The sequence below is a fragment of the Rhinopithecus roxellana genome, chromosome 2, assembly GCF_007565055.1.
Source record: "Rhinopithecus roxellana isolate Shanxi Qingling chromosome 2, ASM756505v1, whole genome shotgun sequence".
In the NCBI taxonomy this organism is placed as follows: domain Eukaryota; kingdom Metazoa; phylum Chordata; class Mammalia; order Primates; family Cercopithecidae; genus Rhinopithecus; species Rhinopithecus roxellana.
This window is the reverse complement of record NC_044550.1, coordinates 76,178,786-76,198,391: the sequence shown is the minus strand read 5'-3', so window position 1 is coordinate 76,198,391 and position 19,606 is coordinate 76,178,786. Positions and strand designations below refer to the sequence as shown.

At 42.2% G+C, this 19,606-nt stretch overlaps 1 protein-coding gene across 1 annotated transcript; it reads left to right on the top strand.

The window, feature by feature from the left end:
* The first annotated feature begins 6,033 nt into the window (after positions 1 to 6,033).
* MGARP (mitochondria localized glutamic acid rich protein) lies at positions 6,034 to 19,124 on the top strand. The gene is made up of 4 exons (XM_030917148.1): positions 6,034 to 6,295; positions 11,649 to 11,752; positions 16,422 to 16,515; positions 18,240 to 19,124. The coding sequence occupies exons 1-4, from the start codon at positions 6,214 to 6,216 to the stop codon at positions 18,680 to 18,682; spliced, it is 723 nt and encodes a 240-aa protein (XP_030773008.1). The 5' UTR covers positions 6,034 to 6,213; the 3' UTR covers positions 18,683 to 19,124.
* The last annotated feature ends 482 nt before the right edge of the window (positions 19,125 to 19,606 follow it).

Sequence of the window (19,606 nt, the reverse complement as noted above, 5' to 3'; positions counted from 1 at the left end):
TAATAGATCAACATCGGGTAGACCTTTCTTCAAGATTTAGGTAGTCACACTTGAAATTATTAAGTTGCCTTGGAAAAAACAGGCTGCGTAAACTAAGTTTCTGATACAAGACGTTGTGGGTTGAATTGTTTCCCCAAAAAAAGGTATGTTAAGATCCCAACCCCTAGTACCTCAAAAAGTGGACTTAATTGAAAATAGGTTCATTGCAGATGTAATTAGTTAAGATGAGTTCATACTGAGTAGAGTGGACCCTGATCCAGTATGACTAGTATATTTAAGAGAAGAAACACATGGGAGAAAATGGCCATGTGATGACAGAGGCAGAGATTGGATGAATCTACAGCCAGGGGTTGCCGGCAAACAACAGAAGCTAGAAAAGTCAAAGAAGGATTCTCCATTAACTTAAAAATCACAAGATCTACAAGTTTGGAAATGGAAACTTCATTTCTTGTAAAGGGTTACAGCCTACAAGGTGGCCATCCTGCAGACTGGAAAGTATAACCTCCAGCAGAGCCCAGAGACAGGCACTTTGGAGGAGAAGGGATTGGGGTAGGAGCTTTATGCTGAACGGTTGGGTAAGCATTCATATTCAAAAGGTTACAGGAGGAGCTATGAATATTCACAGAGGTACTTGTTTTAGTCTGTTCTCACATTGCTGTAAAGAGCTACCTGTTGGTCAAGCACGGTGGCTCACACCTACAATCCCAGCACTTTGGGAGGCCGAGGCAGGTGGATCACCTGAGGTTGGGAGTTCAAGACCAGCCTGACCAAGTTTCTCCACTAACAATACAGAATTAGCCAGTCATGGTGAAGCATTCCTGTAATCCCAACTATTCGGGAGGCTAAGGCAGGAGAATTACTTGAACCCAGGAAGCAGAGGTTGCAGTGAGCCAAGATCATGCCATTGCACTTCAGCCTGGGTAACAAGAGTGAAATTCCATCTTAAAAAAAAAAAAAAGAGCTCCCTGTGATGGTGATTTATAAAGGAAAGAGGTTTAATCTGCTCATGGTTTTGCAGGCTGTACAGGCTTCTGCTTCAGAGAGGCCTCAGAAAACTTAACAATTATGGTGGAAGGCAAAGGGGAAGCAAGCACTTATTCACATGGCCAGCAGGAGAGAGAGAGGATGAGCGAAGGGAAAAATTCTACACACTTTCAAACATCCAGATCTTGTGAGAACTCACTATCATGAGAACAGCGAGGGGGAACCCACCCCCATGATCTGATCACCTCCCACCAGGTCCCTTCCCCAGCACTGGAAATAACAATTCAACATGAGATTTGGGTGAGAACACAGAGCCAAATGATATCAGTAGTCCTGATGCATGCATATTGGCCAAACATGCATGTAATATACAACTTATGTTCGCTTTGGAGTGGAGGCTTAATATTTAAATGTATTATAATTAGGCCCTGTATATCAAAAGATCTTTTTAGAATATGAAGGACTCAAGTGCTCAGCAACTGTAAACAGGCCAGAGCCAGTCCCTGGTAGGTGGTCTCTTTTCCCCGCCAAAGAAACATGGCCTTGCAGTTCAGTGGCACAATCAAGTCATTGCATCCTTGAACTCGTGGACTCAAGGTATCCCACTACAGGTGGGTGCTACCGCACCCAGCCAATTTTCTTTTCTTTTCTTTTTGTTTTAATAGAAACGGAGTCTCAACATCTTGCCCAGGCTGGGCTTGAACTCTTGAGCTCAAGTGATCCTCCTTCCTTGGCCTCCCAAAGTGCTGTGATTACAAGCATGAGCCACCACACCAGCCTGGTGGTCTTATCAGGAGAAAGTTACTGAAATCAGTCTCTCATCCAAAGCTGTAGCTATAGCTTGTGGAACGGGTCCAGTTAGTGTCTAGTGATGAGCTATAATTGTTTTAGTATTCCTTATCTGGAGGCCAGTGCTTGTTTAGCTGCTAGAGAAAAAGAAAAACCTATGGCAGTTAGAAATTGTTTATTCTTTAAGTGTAGGAGTGAGTGACTTAACCCTTGCCTAGCATGGCCTTAACTCCCATTTATAATTTGGTATCTTATTGCCACAAAGTCTATTCCATCAGTTTTAGGATCTCTATTTGAACATTTACGCTGGCCAGTTATTGTATCTGAAGTGCAAAAGGGAGCGGGTATAACAAGAGTTGTCTGACCTCCCATCCCCTCAGGGCCAGGAACTCGGTTTTTAAGATTTTTCTGGGGTCCCCTTGGCCAAGAGGAGGTCTATTTAGTTCGCAGGGAGCTCAGGATTTAATTTTAATTTACATCCCCTATAGGTTTCAGAGAGGGAATGGCCCTGCCAACATCTTCATTTCGGACTTCTATCCTCCAGAAAACTATTAGAGAATAAATTGTTTTAAACCATCCAAGTTTGTATCCTTAGGAAAATAATACAGAAGTCTTAGGAAATCTGATGTTTATTTTGTTACAGAAGAGATAGTTAATAGATGGGGATAGGGCCGGGCGCGGTGGCTCAAGCCTGTAATCCTAGCACTTTGGGAGGCCGAGATGGGCGGATCACGAGGTCAGGAGATCGAAACCATCCTGGCTAACACGGTGAAACCCTGTCTCTACTAAAAATACAAAAACCTAGCCGGGCGAGGTGGCGGGTGCCTGTAGTCCCAGCTACTCCGGAGGCTGAGGCAGGAGAATGGCATAAACCCGGGAGGCGGAGCTTGCAGTGAGCTGAGATCCGGCCACTGCACTCCAGCCCGGGCGACAGAGCAAGACTCCGTCTCAAAAAAAAAAAAAAAAAAAAAAATAGATGGGGATAGTACTGAGTGACTTTCAAGAACAGTCAGGCCGGGCACAGTGGCTCATGCTTGTAATCCCAGCACTTTAAGAGGCTGAGGCAGGTGGATCACAAAGTCAGGAGTACGAGACCAGTCTGGCCAACATGATGAAACACCATCTCTACTAAAAATACAAAAATTATCCAGGTGTGGTGGCACACGCCTGTAGTCCCAGTTACCAGGGAGGCTGAAGCAGGAGAATTGCTTGAACTGGGAGGTGGAGGTTGCAGTGAGCCGAGATTGTACCACTGCACACCAGCCTGGGAGACAGAGCAAGACTCCATCTCAAAAAAAAAAAAAAAAAAATAGCCTGAGAATTGACCACCTTGATTATCTTTTCTCCCTCACTTTAAGTAGTTTAAACCGTGAAAAATACACATATGAGGACTTTCTTAACTGCTTACCAATTTGTCCTCCTAGTTGCTCCTCTAAATTGTTTAAATGTGTGTCAGTATTTATCTCTCAAAACGTATAGGTAATAGCCTAAGAATTGAGTGCTCAGAAAAACTTAGCTGATTTTTCTGTGAAATGCAGGAAACCACTCAGTCTTTGAAAATTTATTTTATTTATATAGCACTTAAACCTTGAAAGTATACTTAATGTTGCCAGTAGAGGACCTTTATAATAATGTTTTCAAGACTAATATAATCTTTGTCAATAATCACAGTTAGATGGAAGTCATCTAAGGTAAGCCGAGTTATCTCTGTCCCTAAATTCTTGTTTTTCCAACCAAACGAAGAAAAATTTCAAGGATGTGCTCAAGGGCAGCATTATGAGCAGTATGATTAATAGTTAGGAAACTATTGGCTGAGCCTTACAGAGTCTTCCATAGCAAAAATATGTTAAATTTATCTGGGGTTTGGAAGAAATAGTCTGCTATGGAGTGAATTTGACAACTCGAGGGCATGTCCTCTCTTGGAAAATATTTCATCAAGATTTGAAAAGAATTTGCCATCAAAATGGAAAGCCACAGGAGCAGCTGACTAGATAGAAATTCCCTTCAATTTGAAAGGCATGAGCTTTTAACTAAGGAAAATAATCTGGAGAAACGGCACTATTTATCTCACAGTTCTTTTATATCCCAGCTGGTATGGCCACATGCAACCTAGAGAGCGTGATAAGCTCCCCCTGGACCTTACCATCTAATAAGAGATGGTAGGATACAATGAATCCCGCCATGTGCCACACTGAAAGGCAGCAGAGGGCAGCAGGAGAGCCTTGAGCTTCACCTTAGGTTGGAAGTCAGAATCTAGCACTGCCTCCTCCAACTAGCTGAGCACATTTTATATCCTTTTTCTTTTTTTTACTTTATTTTTTACATTTCATATCTAATGTCCTTCCTTCCTTCCTTCCTTCCTTCCTTCCTTCCTTCCTTCCTCCCTCCATCCCTCCCTTCTCTCTTTCTTTCTTTCTTTCTTTCCTTCCTTCCTTTCTCTTTCCTTCCTTCCTTCCTTCCTTCCTTCCTTCCTTCCTTCCTTCCTTCCTTCCTTCCTTCCTTCCTTCCTTCCTTCTTCTTTCTTTCTTTCTTTCTTTCTTTCTTTCTTTCTTTCTTTCTTTCTTTCTTTCTTTCTTTCTTTCTTTCTTTCCAGAAACACACAAGATTTTGCCATGTTTGCCAGGCTGGTCCTGAACTCCTGAGCTCAAGGCAATCCTTCTGCCTCCGCCTCCCAAAGTGCTGGGATTACAGGTGTGAGCCACTGTGTGTGGCTTTTGTTTTGTTTCGGTTTTTGTTTTTGAGACAGGGTCTCACTCTGTCACCCAGGCTGGAGTGCACTGGCAAGATCTCAGCTCACTGCAGTCTTGACCTCCTGGGCTCAAGCAGTTCTCCCACCTCAGCCTCCGGAGTAGCTGGGACTACAGGCATGCACCACCACACTCATCTATGTTGTAAACTTTTTTTTTTTAAACGGAGTCTCACTTTGTCACCCTAGTGATTCAACTAGTTAACTCTCTTTCTGAGTATCAAAAAACCAATCTGATCATTGGCTTGTACTCTTCATATGAGAATATGTTAAATATAATTATAATTGGGTTCAAGACTATAACTTCTGAGAAATGTTTATTTACATAGCAAATGAACAAATATTGTGCCTGTTACATGTCAACAGAACTTTAAGCTAGAAGTATTATGTTCACGTCCTTTTTGTTTTTTTAATTTATGACCACCAGTAAATCCTTGGACATTCCCACCCACCACCTGGTGGTGTCATTTGCTAAAGGGAATAATTAACACCTCCCTCAGAGGGTTGCAGTGAAAATTAAAAGAGATAATAGATGTGAAAGTGTTTTATAATGTTTCAAGTGCCAAACACACATAAGGGATTATTGTAGTAGGAAATGGTGTCTTCCAAAGAGTAATCATTTAGACAATGTTATAAACTTAATAAATTATTGGTTTCCATATTCAAACCATGACAAGTTCTTGTAGCCACGGTGAGACGGAAGAAACTAATAATGTAATATTTTTAGTTGATGTGTTTTGTTTTGTTTTGTTTTTGTTTTGGGGTGTTTTGTTTTTAAGACAGGGTCTTGCTCTGTCACCCAGGCTTGAATGTAGTGGAATGATCTCTGGCTCACTGCTACCTACGCCTCCCAGGTTCAAGCGATTCTCCTGCCTCAGCGTAGCTGGGATTACAGGCGCGCGCCACCATGCCTGGCTAACTTTTTGTATTTTTAGTAGAAACGGGGTTTCGCCATGTTGCCCAGGCTGGTCTCCAACTCCTCACCTCAAGTGATCCGCCTGCCTTGGCCTCCCAAAGTGCTGGGATTATAGACGTGAGCCACTGCGCCAGGCTGCTGATGTGGAAATATTAATTTCACATCCCACAGAGGAATATACAGTGTTTTTGGAGTTTATAAATTAAAGTCGTTGTAACGGTGAACTGTCTAGAAATTCAAGCATTGTCTGGAGATTTTCTTACGATTCTGAGCATCACGCAGTGCGCTAATGGAAGGCTGAGGCTACCCCTTCGCTCCTTGCATTTGTAAGAAACTTCCCGCTCTCCTTCCCTCTCCTAGGAAAGCTAACGGAATGCGTGAGATAAAGTGGGTTCAGATTACAACCAGCATGATAAACTGTGTCCTTGTCTTAATCTCGTCCAATTCTCAAAACATTTCCAGCGTGCTGTGAGGAGATACATTCAGTGGTACAGAACGAGTCAGGCGGGCGACGGCGACTTATAGGTTCCCCATCCCTTTTCTGAGATGCCGCGGTCAGCTCTCGAGACCTCAGGGAAAGCAACAGAGCTGGAGATGGGTTAGGGGAGGATGGTGAGGACTACAAAGGTCTCCTCACCTCCCGGAGGCCGCGGAGGCGGGGCTGGATGAAGGTCGACGTGCCTTCTCCGGGCGGGGCGCTGCCAGGCTCTCAGCCTCTCTGTGGAAGGGCAGCCTGCGCCTGGGTACGGAGCCTGCTGCGCGGCGGACAGCGGGCGCGATGTATCTCCGCAGGGCGGTCTCCAAGACCCTGGCGCTGCCGCTGAGGGCGCCCCCCAACCCCGCACCGCTCGGGAAGGACGGTGAGTAAGGAGGTCTAGCCCGGAGAGGAGGACGGGCGCCTCTGGTGCAGATTTTGCCCGTACCCGGGTACCGGCCGGCACCCAGTTGGCCAAACCCGACCCAGAGCAGCAGAAGCCTGGATTGGAGGTCGAGGAGAATGGAGGAGACTCCCGGGAAGACGTCCCGAAGCTTCTGCAGGCTTTGGAAGTAGGGAACTTTCCGGTGTGCCTCTGAGTCCAGATTAGCTGGGTTCGCATCCTGATCTTGGATAAATGACTTAACCTGTGTCCTCATCTATAAAATGAGGGCGATAATGGTTTTGCTTTTTAATGAGTTAATGTATGGTTAAAAGCACTTAGAAAAGTGCCTGGCTGACAAAGTTGTAGCATATCACTTTTATTGTTAGAGGCACCATTCGCTCTCCAGCCTCCTGAGGAAGTAGAGGAAGGGTGGGAAGCCGGACGCCGATCAACGAGCCGGCCCTGTTAAGCACTGGGAGGCAGAGAAGCAGGGCCCGCTCAGTGGACACTGGGCGAATGTTCGTGGGGTAAATAAACCTAACCCTTGGCAGGGTCTCAGCAGCCTGAACCCCGCGAGCGCCTGGTTCTGAGATCCACAACCCCCAAAAAGGAAGCAGCCTTCGGGGCACTTTCCTTTGAGGTTGCAGGTCGTCCTGCAGCTGCTTGGCTCTGTCCAAATATCGACACCTTTGGATCTGGGGATGCGCGAGAAAAAGCAGGATACTCAGAAATTAACTAAAGGGGGAGTTGCAGTGTGAACTGGAAGCTTATTAAATAAAAATGGACATGTAGGAAAGCGCCTCGTATAGTGCCTGGAACATAGTAGGTGCTTAGCAGGTGTGAGCAAGGAAGATTGTTTTTCTTCCCAGCAGCCTGCGGCTCTGGGACCAGGCTTGCGCTCCGGGGCGGTTCTGCCCCAGCCGCTTTTCCCTAGTCCCCATCCGTCACCCCTCTCTCTTCCACTCCCGATTGGGGGACGGTTCTTAGACAACATAGTGAAGCGTTCTTGATGCTGTCTTCGCTTCCCCTCACTTTCTGAGGCTTCCGAGGTAATTTGAGCCCAGAGGGTGGATTCCGGCCCGAGAAAAAGACGTGCGCGGAGAATGGGCCGATTTTTTTCACGTTGATTAGGCCTCTGTTGGTAGTGGTGGGAGAGAAGGACGAGGTCTAACCAACTCGCTTTATTTTTCTTTTAAAATGCTGGTGGGAGGAAGTTACCCCTCAAGTATCAGAAATAAGATGTCTTCGTTTTCCTAGATCTTTATTGTCTTTGTTTTTCTAGACCTTTACACCAAATAATATAGAGCTTTTAAATATATATATATATATATATATACCCTGATGAAGTAGGAGAAGCCATTTATTTTAAACTTCGTACTATAACGGGACTGCTCTGTAGGGAATGGGGAGAAAGATTAGTCCTCTGACCGTGGCCTTTCGTTTCATCTGTCTGCGTTCCCCCACTGACAACATGCGCGCCTGCACGCACACACAAACACACACACACGCACCTTTTTTTGTAGCTGCAGAAATTCCGAATAATTTTCTTCCCAATATGCGGCAAAATAGAAGTAGTTTAAAATTTTTAAATACGTATCTAGCAATGCTGCTTACAAAGGCACTGGTCTTTCTCTAATTTTCGTGTAACTACTATTTTTGCAGCACTTAAAATATAAGAACTATTATTGACTGGAAACAAAGTTGTCTTCTGTCGTGGACATTAATTAATCTTTTGTTGATACTTTCTCCTTTGATGAAAAATAAATTTTTTTCAGTTTCATTGAAGAAAAAATTTTTAACTGTGTCTCATCACATTTTGTTCTCTCCTTTTTGCTTTTATTTATTTATTTTTTTTTTGAAGCGGAGTCTCGCTCTGTCGCCAGGGCTGGAGTGCAGTGGCCAGATCTCAGCTCACTGCAAGCTCCGCCTCCCGGGTTTACGCCATTCTCCTGCCTCAGCCTCCCCAGTAGCTGGGACTACAGGCGCCCGCCACCTCACCCGGCTAGTTTTTGTATTTTTAGTAGAGACGAGGTTTCACCGTGTTAGCCAGTATGGTCTCGATCTCCTGACCTCGTGATCCACCCGTCTCGGCCTCCCAAAGTGCTGGGATTACAGGCTTGAGCCACCGTGCCCGGCCTCTTTTTTGCTTTTAAAAGGGTAACTTTTTTTTTTTTTTTTTTGAGATGGATTTTCACTCTTTTTGCCCAGGCAGCAGTGCAATGGCGTGATCTCGGCTCACCACAACCTCCGCCTCCCAAGTCCAAGTGGTTCTCCTGCCTCAGCCTCCCAAGTACCTGGGATTACAGGCATGCGCCACCATGCCCGGCTAATTTTGTATTTTTAGTACAGACGGGGTTTCACCATGTTGGTCAGGCTGGTCTTGAACTCCCGACCTCAGGTGATCCACCCGCCTTGGCCCCCCAAAGTTCTGGGATTACAGGTGTGAGCCACTGACCCCAACCTTAAAAGGGTAACTTTTTAATGAATAAATAAGTTTATAATAGATAATTGGGGGAAAAACAGGTAAAATAGGAAATGGAATTCACCTGTAATCCTACCACTCAGTGAACACAACTAGTTACATTTAATATATTTAGGTTTCCAGACCGTTTTTTTTTTTTCCCTCATTCCTTCCTTATGCACATTATTTCCACAAATCTGGGATAGTCCCATACAGAGTATTTTGCTATGACTTTTCACCTAATACATTGTAAATATTTTCTCACGTAAGTAAATATTGTTCTGCAAGTTATGTCTATTTGTTTCACATTGTATGAATGTGCTTACATTTATCTAATTAATCCTTATTGAAAATTTCTCATTTCATTGTCTTTTTAAGTAACTTGTCCATCATTATATTTGTATTTAAGTCTACTTAAATCTCTGATGATTTTAGTTCTATTTAAAAAATATTTCTGATATTTTTGTCCGTTTGAGAAATATGAAGGCTGTATATTCCCTGTTTGATCACAGATGTACTTTTAAGCCATAAGATGTCCCACCACAAGTCAAAGCCATAACCTCTTCTCATAGCCTTTGGGGCACATTTGAAGGAAAAAAATATTTTTCCAAGAAATGGCCATTTATATCCAAACTAAGAACATAAACAGGAAATCATTGTGATTTTGCTACTATGAAGGTTTGTAAGCAGTGCAAATGTCTTAAGATTTGCCCTGTGCAAATCATAGTCTTCCACTAGTCTCTGCACCCCTATACTTTATGTTAGGCCACATCAAATTGCAGGTTGGACATGCTTAATCTGAAAATCTAAAACCCAAAATGCTCCAAAATTAGAAACTTTCTGAGCACTGACATGATGTCACAAGTAGAAAATTTTACATGTAAGTACTTAACACAAACTTTGCACAAAATTATTCAAAATATTATATAAAATTACCTTCAGGCTATGTGTGTAAGGTGTATATGAAACACAAATGAATGTTGTGTTTAGACTTCAGTCCCATCCCCAAGATATCTCATTATGTGTATGCATATATTCCAAAATAAAAAATATCCAAAACCCAAAACACTTCTGGTCCCAAGCATTTTATTTTATTTTAATTATTTTTTTGGGACAGAATCTGACTCTGTTGCCCAGGCTGGAGTGCAGTGGTACAATCACAGCTCACTGCAGGACTCAAGTGATCCTCCTGCCTCAGCCTCCCGAAGGGGCTTGGACTACAGACACATACCACCACTCTCAGCTAATATTATAAAATTTTTTTGTAGAGATGGGGTTCACTACATTGCCCAGGCTGGTCTTGAAATCCTGGGCTCAAGTGATCCTCCCACCCCTGCCTCCCAAAATGTTGGGATTACGGGCATTAGCCACTGCACCCACTGCTAGCATTTTAGATAAGGGATATTCATCCTGTACTTTGTACCTTCTGGGTCACGAAACTCTTATACACGTTACACCTTCTGCCTCCAGTGCCATTCTTCTTTCCCTTATTTATCTGACAAACTCTTATTTTCCTTCAAAACTCAGGTCTCTTCTATTATGACAGTTACCTTGGCCAACTAACTGAGTTTTTTCTCTGCATGTAGCTTGACTTAGCACTTATTACATTTGCCATACTATATCACCAATTATTTGTCTGTATGTTCATATCCTCCTTCTAGACTATGAATGACTTGAGACTAGGGACCTTGTCTGTCTTGTTCACAGTTGTATTCTTAATGCTTCTAACAGTTCCAAATACATAGTAGATGCTCAGTTGTGTTAGTTGAAAGAATACATAAATGTCTTTACATCTTTATCTTTAAAATAAAGAATTTGAGGCCGGGCGCGGTGGCTCAAGCCTGTAATCCCAGCACTTTGGGAGGCCGAGACGGGTGGATCACGAGGTCAGGAGATCGAGACCATCCTGGCTAACACGGTGAAACCCCGTCTCTACTAAAAACTACAAAAAACTAGCCGGGCGACGTGGCGGCGCCTGTAGTCCCAGCTACTCGGGAGGCTGAGACAGGAGAATGGCGTGAACCCAGGAGGCGGAGCTTGCAGTGAGCTGAGATCCGGCCACAGCACTCCAGCCTGGGTGACAGAGCGAGACTCCGTCTCAAAAAATAAAAAAATAAATAAAAAAAATAAAGAATTTGAGTTGTATATACTTTAAGCTCCTTCCAACTTTGAGTTTATTGTAAAAATTTCAATTCCAGGGCATTATAGGATATGCAAATGTTAGTACTACAAAATGAATATGTCTAAATATAATAATATAGTACTTTTATCTGTTTCTGTTAGTTTATACAGAATAGTACTTCTATTTCAGATACAACCTTGTTGCAACATTTGGCTTAAAAACCTTTATATGCCCATCTTTGCTTTATAAGAGAAAAATTGAGAATTCTTTCTATATCTACATTTGTATTACAGATTTATAGAAATATGATGGATTTCAACATAAATGCTTGATTTAACATATAAATACAAATTGTATTACATTTTAGGTATAAACATACTGAATTCATTTAAAAAAAATCATTTTCATTTAATCCTGTAGTGGAATACATATATAGTACATGGCTTTCTTTTGCTAATGTACACTTCATTTGGCTGTTAAAATTGTTTAGTGCTTTTGTCATCTCTCCTTACCCACACCCGCACCCCTTCCAAGAAGGCATGATGCTCAGCATCAAGATGACAGGTTTCATGAGTGTTTATCAAATTAGATTGGGAGAATGTCAAGTGGAATTATTACCCAGCCTTGTAATACCGTATTCCCTTAAGCTAAAATCACTTGATGTTAATGATTCTAGGTTCACTGAGGAGAAAAATTTTAAAAGATATAATTATTTAAAATAGTTTTGCTCAAGTAGTAGAGCTAACTGTGTTTAAATGTTGTTTTCCTAGCATCTCTGCGCTGGATGTCATCTCACAGATTCCCTGGATCATCTGGATCAAATATGATTTATTATCTGGTTGTAGGCGTCACAGTCAGTGCTGGTGGATATTATGTAAGTGATTATATAACCGCAGTGCTCAAGAATTCACGTATTTTACAACTCATGGTAAAGCTCAAAGCAATGTCAAGATCAGGACATGGGATTAATTAAATATACAACATAGCAATAGATTTAAGTGTCATTAAGCATATACATCTGAAAAATACCTTGCAATCATTAGAAATACAGGGTTTTCCTAAGAATGTATTAACTAGACTATTATGAAGGTTTTTCTTTTTTGTTTATTTTTAAATTTTATTTCATTTGAACCTCAGCTTTCTAAATTATGAAGATTTTTGTATGTGTAAAGTCAACATTTCTTAATATCATTAATATGGATGATTTTCAGTAAAAATTATGTTATTATAAATGCTAATAATGATAGCTGATACTTGAGTGTTTATCATATGCCAGACTCCTGGATCATTTAATAATTAGAACAATTCTATAAGGTAGGCACTATTATTAACATTTTTAAATAACTATTTTGAGGCCGGGCGCGGTGGCTCAAGCCTGTAATCCCAGCACTTTGGGAGGCCGAGAAGGGCGGATCACGAGGTCAGGAGATCGAGATCATCCTGGCGAACACGGTGAAACCCCGTCACTACTAAAAAATACAAAAAACTAGTCGGGTGAGGTGGCGGGCGCCTGTAGTCCCAGCCACTCAGGAGGCTGAGGCAGGAGAATGGTGTGAACCTGGGAGGCAGAGGTTGCAGTGAGCTGAGATCCGGCCACTGCACTCCAGCCTGGGCGACAGAGCGAGTCTCCGTCTCAAAAAAAAAAAAAAAAAATTAATATAGGACCTGGGCGCAGTGGCTCACGCCTGTAATCCCAGCACTTTGGGAGGCTGAGGCAGGTGGATTACCTGAGGTCAGGAGTTTGAGGCCAGCCTGGCCAACATGGTGAAACCCCATCTCTACTAAAAATACAAAAATTAGCCAGCGTGGTGGTGCATGCCTGTAATCCCAGCTACTTGGGAGGCTGAGACAGGAGAATCTCTTGAACTTAGGAGGCTGAGGTTGCAGTGAGCTGAGATCACACCATGGCACTCCGGCCTGGATGACAGAGTAAGGCTCCGTTTCCCAAAAAAAAAAAAAAAAAAATTAATGTAACTATTTAAAAAATTAATAGCCTTTTTTAGAGCAGTTTTAGGTTTACAAAATAATGAGCAGAAAGTACAGAAACGTCCATATACCCCCTCACACCCCCTCCTCCTTTCCCATATTAAAACTTGCATTGATGTGGAATATTTGTTAAAACTGACAAGCCAATATTGATATATTATTATTAACTAAAGTCCAGGGTTTACATGAGGATCCACTCTTTACGTTGTATGTTCTGTCTTTATAAATATGTTACAATATCATACAGAATAAATTACAGTATCATACAGAGTAGTTTCATCACCCTAAAAATCCCTCTACTCCACCTACTCATTTCTCCCTCTCTCCTCCCAATCTTTTTACTGTCTCCATAATTTTTGTTAGTTTTAAATTTTCACACAGTTTTATTATTTGAAAAATTCATATTTGTTCATAAGTTTTTAAAAAATGTAACATAGATATATATAAAATGAAAAGTATATTTTCCTTCCCAGTCCCCATGTTCATTCCCTCCAGGTAACCACTGTAAGACAAAAGTTTTAATAGTGAGATTTTGGGACTAAAATAACAGACATTTTTTAGTTAAGTAAGATAAGCCTGTTGAGTCATTCACCATTTTGTCATAAACTTTCTAAATCAAAATATAATCTGTATTAACAATAAAAGTAGGCCAGGCATGGTGGCTCATGCCTGTAATCTCAGCACTTTGGGAGGTCAAGGTTGGTGGATCACCTGAGGTCAGGAGTTCAAGACTAGCCTGGCCAACATGGTGAAACCTCATCTCTACTAAAACACAAAAATTAGCCAGGCGTGGTGGCAGACACCTGCAATCTCAGCTACTCCAGAGGCTGATTGAGACAGGAGAATCACTTGAACCCAGGAGGTGGAGTTTGCAGTGAGCCGAGATCGTGCCACTGCACTCCAGCCTGGGCGAGACAGCCAGACTCTGTCTCAAAAAAAAAAAAAAAAAAAAAAGAATAAAAGTAGTGCAGTGGCTCATGCCTGTAATCCCAGCACTTTGGGAGGCTTGAGTCCAGGAGTTTGAGTCCAGCCTGGGCAATATAGTGAGACCTCATTTCTACAAAAAAATTGAAAAATTAGCCCAGCGTGGTGGTGTGCGCCTATGGTCCTAGGTACTTAGGAGGCTGTGATGGGAGGATTGCTTAAGAAGTTAAGGGAAGTTAAGGTTGCAGTGAGCTGAGATTGCACTACTGCACTCAAGCCTGGGCAACAGAACAAGACCCTGTCTTAAAAAAGAAAAAAAGAAAAAGAATAAAAGTAGAGCCTGGAGTGGTGGCTCATGCCTGTAATCCCAGCACTTTGGAGGCTAAGGCAGGAGAATTGCTTGAGGTCAGGAGTTTGAGACCAGCCTGGCCAACATAGCGAGACCCCATCTCTACAAAAAATGTTAAGAAAGAATAAAAATAGAATAAGCAGAAATTCTTTCTAAACTGTGAGTACACAGTCACTATATTTTGGTTTGGTCCTACAACAATATGAATAAATGCGGGCTGGGCACGATGGCTCACACCTGTAAACCCAGAACTTTGGGAGGCCAAGGCAGGATCAAGAGGTCAGGAGTTCAAGACCAGCCTGGCCAAGAAATGATGAAACCCCATTTCTACTAAAAATACAAAAATTAGCCGGGCTTGGTGGCGGGCATCTGTAATCCCAGCTACTCTGGAGGCTGAGGCAGAGGTTTTCTTCAAACTGGGTGGTGGAGGTTGCAGTGAGCCAAGACTGCATCACTGCACTCCAGCCTGCGTGACAGAGTGAGACTCTGTCTCAAAAAAAAAAAAGAGGCCGGGCGCGGTGGCTCAAGCCTGTAATCCCAGCACTTTGGGAGGCCGAGACGGGCGGATCACGAGGTCAGGAGATCGAGACCATCCTGGCTAACATGGTGAAACCCCGTCTCTACTAAAAAATACAAAAAACTAGCCGGGCGAGGTGGCGGGCGCCTGTAGTCCCAGCTACTTGGGAGGCTGAGGCAGGAGAATGGCGTAAACCCGGGAGGCGGAGCTTGCAGTGAGCTGAGATCTGGCCACTGCACTCCAGCCCGGGCGACAGAGCGAGACTCCGTCTCAAAAAAAAAAAAAAAAAGAAAGAAATATGAATAAAGGGATGTTTAGTCATAACTAGAAGCAGTTTCATAGGACTATGTAAGATGGCCAAACCAAACCAAAATACATATTCTAATCCTCAGAAACTTATTATTTATTTATTTATTTATTTATCTGTTTGTTTTTGAGACGGAGTCTCCCTCTCGCCCAGGCTGGAGTGCAGTGGTGCGTTCTCCACCTCCCGGTGCAAGCTCCGGAGGTGGAGGTGCAAGCTCCACCTCCCGGGTTCACGCCATTCTCCGGCCTCAGCCTCCCGAGTAGCAGAAACTACAGGCGCCCGCTACCAAGCCCGGCTGATTTTTTGTATTTTTAGTAGAGACGGGGTTTCACCGTGTTAGCCAGGATGGTCTCGATCTCCTGACCTCGTGATCCGCCCGTCTCGGCCTCCCAAAGTGCTGGGATTACAGGCTTGAGCCACCGCGCCCGGCCAGATTTTCATTTTTTAATATCATTTTCCAATATGAACACAGGCCAAAGAAGACTACTTAAATACAAAATGAAAGTAAGCCTGCACATTTCATCTATAATTAAAATAGCTTTCTTCCCAATACTCTCCCTTCCTCCCTTCTTTCTTTCTTTCTCTCTCTCTCTCTCTCTCTTTGATGGAGTCTTGCTCTGTTGCCCAGGCTGGAGTGCAATGGCGCTATCTCGGCTCACTGCAACCTCCACCTCTTGGGTTCAAGCAATTCTCCCACCTCAGCCTTCTGAATAGCTAGGGCTACAGGTGTGCGCCACCGCACCTGGGTGTTTTTGTATTTTTAGTAGAGATGGGGTTTCACCATCTTGGCCAGACTGGTCTCAAACTCCTGTCCTCAGGTGATCCACCTGCCTCGGCCTCCCAAAGTGCTGGGATTACAGGCATGAGCCACCGCGCCCGGCCTGATTCCAGTTTTTGACTATTACAAATAAAGGTACCATGAACATCTGTGTACAGGTTTTCATGTGAACCTAGATTTCCATTTCTCAAGGATAAATGTTAGAGAATATTTGTATTTGCCTGTCAGGATATTCTGGTTGTAGCATAATTTCCTTTTTTTCCTTGTTTTTAGTTATCTTTGGCTAAGGTAGTGCATTTATTTCCTTTCCTTTATAAAAAAATTTATTTTAGGTTATGGGGTACGTGTGCAGGTTTGTTAATAGGTGAGTTGTGTGCCATGGTGGTTTGATGTGCAGATTGTTTTGTCACCCAGGTAGTAAGTATGATACTCAACAGGTAGTTTTTCTCTTCTCACCCCCGTCTCACCTTTCTTCCTTTTTAAAGCATTCAATTTAATAACAAAGGTTTCCAAAAGGGAAGTAAAAGAGTAAGTGGTGTGCACTGGTTTCTCTTCTTTGCTACATTGTGATTATGGTTTAAACTTCTAATGGTGATTACAGGGAGACTTGAGTGTACCTTGGGATGTGGCATGACAAATCTTAAAGCTCAAGAAATAAACCTAAGCATACATTTACTTTCAGGCTTACAAGACCGTCACATCAGACCAAGCCAAACACACAGAACATATAACAAATTTGAAAGAAAAAACAAAAGCAGAGATACATCCATTTCAAGGTAAATGAATTTCTTAATTTTTTATTTTTAATTATTTTTTGAGGCACTAATTTCCATTCACTTAGGCTAGCAATGAACACTATTTGCTTTTGGTTTCTTTCCTAGCTTAATCCAGAATGACTCTGGGTATAAGTTCATTTAGAAAGAAAAAACTCAACTGAAACCTGGAGAACACTGTTACACCTTTTGGATGAATGCATTTGACAAATGAACGTTTTACAGTTATATTGCTGACCAGTGACTTTTGACTTCTTGTGATAATATTACTTTCTGCTGCTCAGGCATCCACCCATGCAGGCATGAGCTTTCATTTTCCTCATTATTTAAAATAATAATATAACTAATTATCTTTCAGTTTGGGCTAAGACCACCTGTGTGCCTTTGTGCAAACAAGGTCCATTTGACATAATAGGATCAGTTGTGTATATTGAGTCCTTCATTTGATAAAATGGTGACCATGGGAACAGAAACTTTACATTTTCACTCTTTCGTTCCTTCCTTCCTACTTCTTTCTCCCTCCCTCCCTCCCTCCCTTCCTTCCTTCCTTCCTTCCCTCCCTCCCTCCCTCCCTCCCTCCCTCCCTCCCTCCCTCCCTCCTTTCCTTCCTTTCCTGCCTTCCCTTCCCCCTTCCCTTCCCACTTCCCTCCACGGGTTCTCCCTCTGTCAACCAGGCTAGAGTGCAGTGGTGCAATCATAGCCTACTGCAGCCTTGAACTCCTGGGCTCCAGCAATCCTCCCATCACAGCCTCTCAAGCAACTAGAACTACAAGCATGCACTGCTATGCCCAGCAAGTTTATTTTTTATGTTTTGCAGAGACAAGGTGTCACTATGTTGCCCAGGCTGGTCATCTTGATCTCCTGGCCTCCTGTGATCCCCTCCTGCCTCAGCCTCCCAAAGTGCTGGGATTACAGGCATAAGCCACTATGCCTAGCCCCTTTGCTTTAAACCATACTTTTTTCCAAGCTATTATTATCAGTTACTATGAGCACTATTTAGGGATAGAGATATTAGGGGCTTATGAACCAGTTTTCACCTGTCATGACAATAATAAGAAACAGAATATCATCGATACATATTATTGAATTAATCATGTGGTTGTTTATAATACTAATAAAATAAGCATTTGCATAGAACTTTTTATTTTAATCCCCTTTTCATATACAATATTGTAATTAATCTTTACAATAGCCCTGTGCAGTAGATATTATGAATACCCTGTTTTACAGATGACAAAAATGAGATTGAGAGAGGATTAGTGATTTCTGAGTCACCAGCTGGGAACTTGGCTACTCTTCCATGCTATCTCATATGAAAGGTGAATAGGGTAGCTACTTATTTTTGTATTCTTCATCTTTGCCTAAGTAATATATTCAAGTGTATTTTTTTAAGTTCAAAGAGTTTACAGAAAAGCAGAACCCCCATTTTCCCTCCAAGAGGCAACCAATAAAACCAGTTTATTTGAATCCTCCTGGAGAGTTTTTGCAAATACAATTATGTAGGCATACAACTTAACCCCCCTCCGGCTCCCCTCCCATTTTGCCCTAACAGTAGTAGCAGACTGTATACGTTGTTCTTTTTTTGCTATTTCACTTGAGAGTCTACCTTGAAGACTGTTACACATCGGTGCATGTAGCTCTGTCTTACGTGTTTAAATGACCACAGTGTTTCGTTGCCTTCCCGCGATCTTTAAATTAATACCTTGCTTAATGACTCATTCTTAAAGGTGAAAAGGAGAATGTTGCGGAAACTGAGAAAGCAAGTTCAGAAGCCCCAGAAGTACTTGTAGTGGAAGCGGAGGCGGTAGATGCTGAAGAAAGTTGCGGTGCTACAGTTGTGGTCATAAAAGAGGCATCTGCCTGTCCAGGTCACGTGGAGGCTGCTCCGGAGACCCCAGCAGTCAGTGCTGAAACTGGGCCAGAGGTGACAGATGCAGCAGCAAGGGAAACCGTAGAAGTAAACCCTGAAACAACCCCAGAGGTTACAAATGCTATCCTGGATGAAGCTGTCACCATCGATAATGATAAAGATACAACAGAGAACGAAAGCTCTGATGAATATGCTGAACTAGAAGAAGAAAATTCTCCAGCTGAGTCAGAGTCCTCTGCTGGAGATGATTTACAGGAGGAAGCCAGTGTTGGCTCTGAGGCTGCTTCCGCTCAAGGCTAATCTCCAGCTGGTAGACATTTCAGCAACAAATGCCGTAGAGTGTCTGATAAGTGCTTTTGTGTTTTTAGTACACTTAGTTTAAAAAAAAAAAAAAAAAGACATTTTCTAGAAAATGTTAATATGTCTTGAAGATTTTTGGCATCCACTGATAGATTTTAGGACTGAGAGACTTGAGATTGTACATTTCTTATTACTCTTCTACTGTCTGAGATCAGAATATGACATTGCAGTAAAGAGCTTAAATAGTTTCATCTTTGGCTTTTTTTTTTCTAGACATTTTTCTTTTATCACTGTCATCTCTGAATTGACATTTTATATGAGAGAAATTGAGCTATACATACAACCTGTATTTACTTTAATTTTGCTATGCTTTTAGCTTACTTTATTGTATGGTATGTAGGTCTAAAATAGAGTTTGAGTCAAATAAAATTAGAAAAGCTTTGGTGCTTCTACTTTTTTCACTAATATTTGCATGTACAAATTATATTAACATGCACATACATAACATCACATGAGAAATGCAGGCTTTCGTAATATTATTGAAGAAAGAGCATATAGTCTATGGAGAACCCTGCATATAACAATATGTATGCCCTCTCCCATCTATAGTACTTACGTAGGGGACTATGTAGATACTTTCTGTTTCAGTTCAGTTCAAACAGTATTTATTGAGGATTAACACTTTGTGCCAGGAATCATTCATTCATTCATGTGTTCAACAAATATTAGCTGAGCACTTACAACATAATAGGCATTGTTTTAAGTGCTCCCAGTTTATATTCTAGAGTGGAACCAGGTAACAAGACAAATGAGAAAATTATATAGTATGTTAGATACTGATAAGTGCTAAGGATAAAAGTAATGAAAATAAAAGGATTGTGTTAGTTCGAGGTGGAAGTTGTAATTTTAGATAGGATGGCTAAA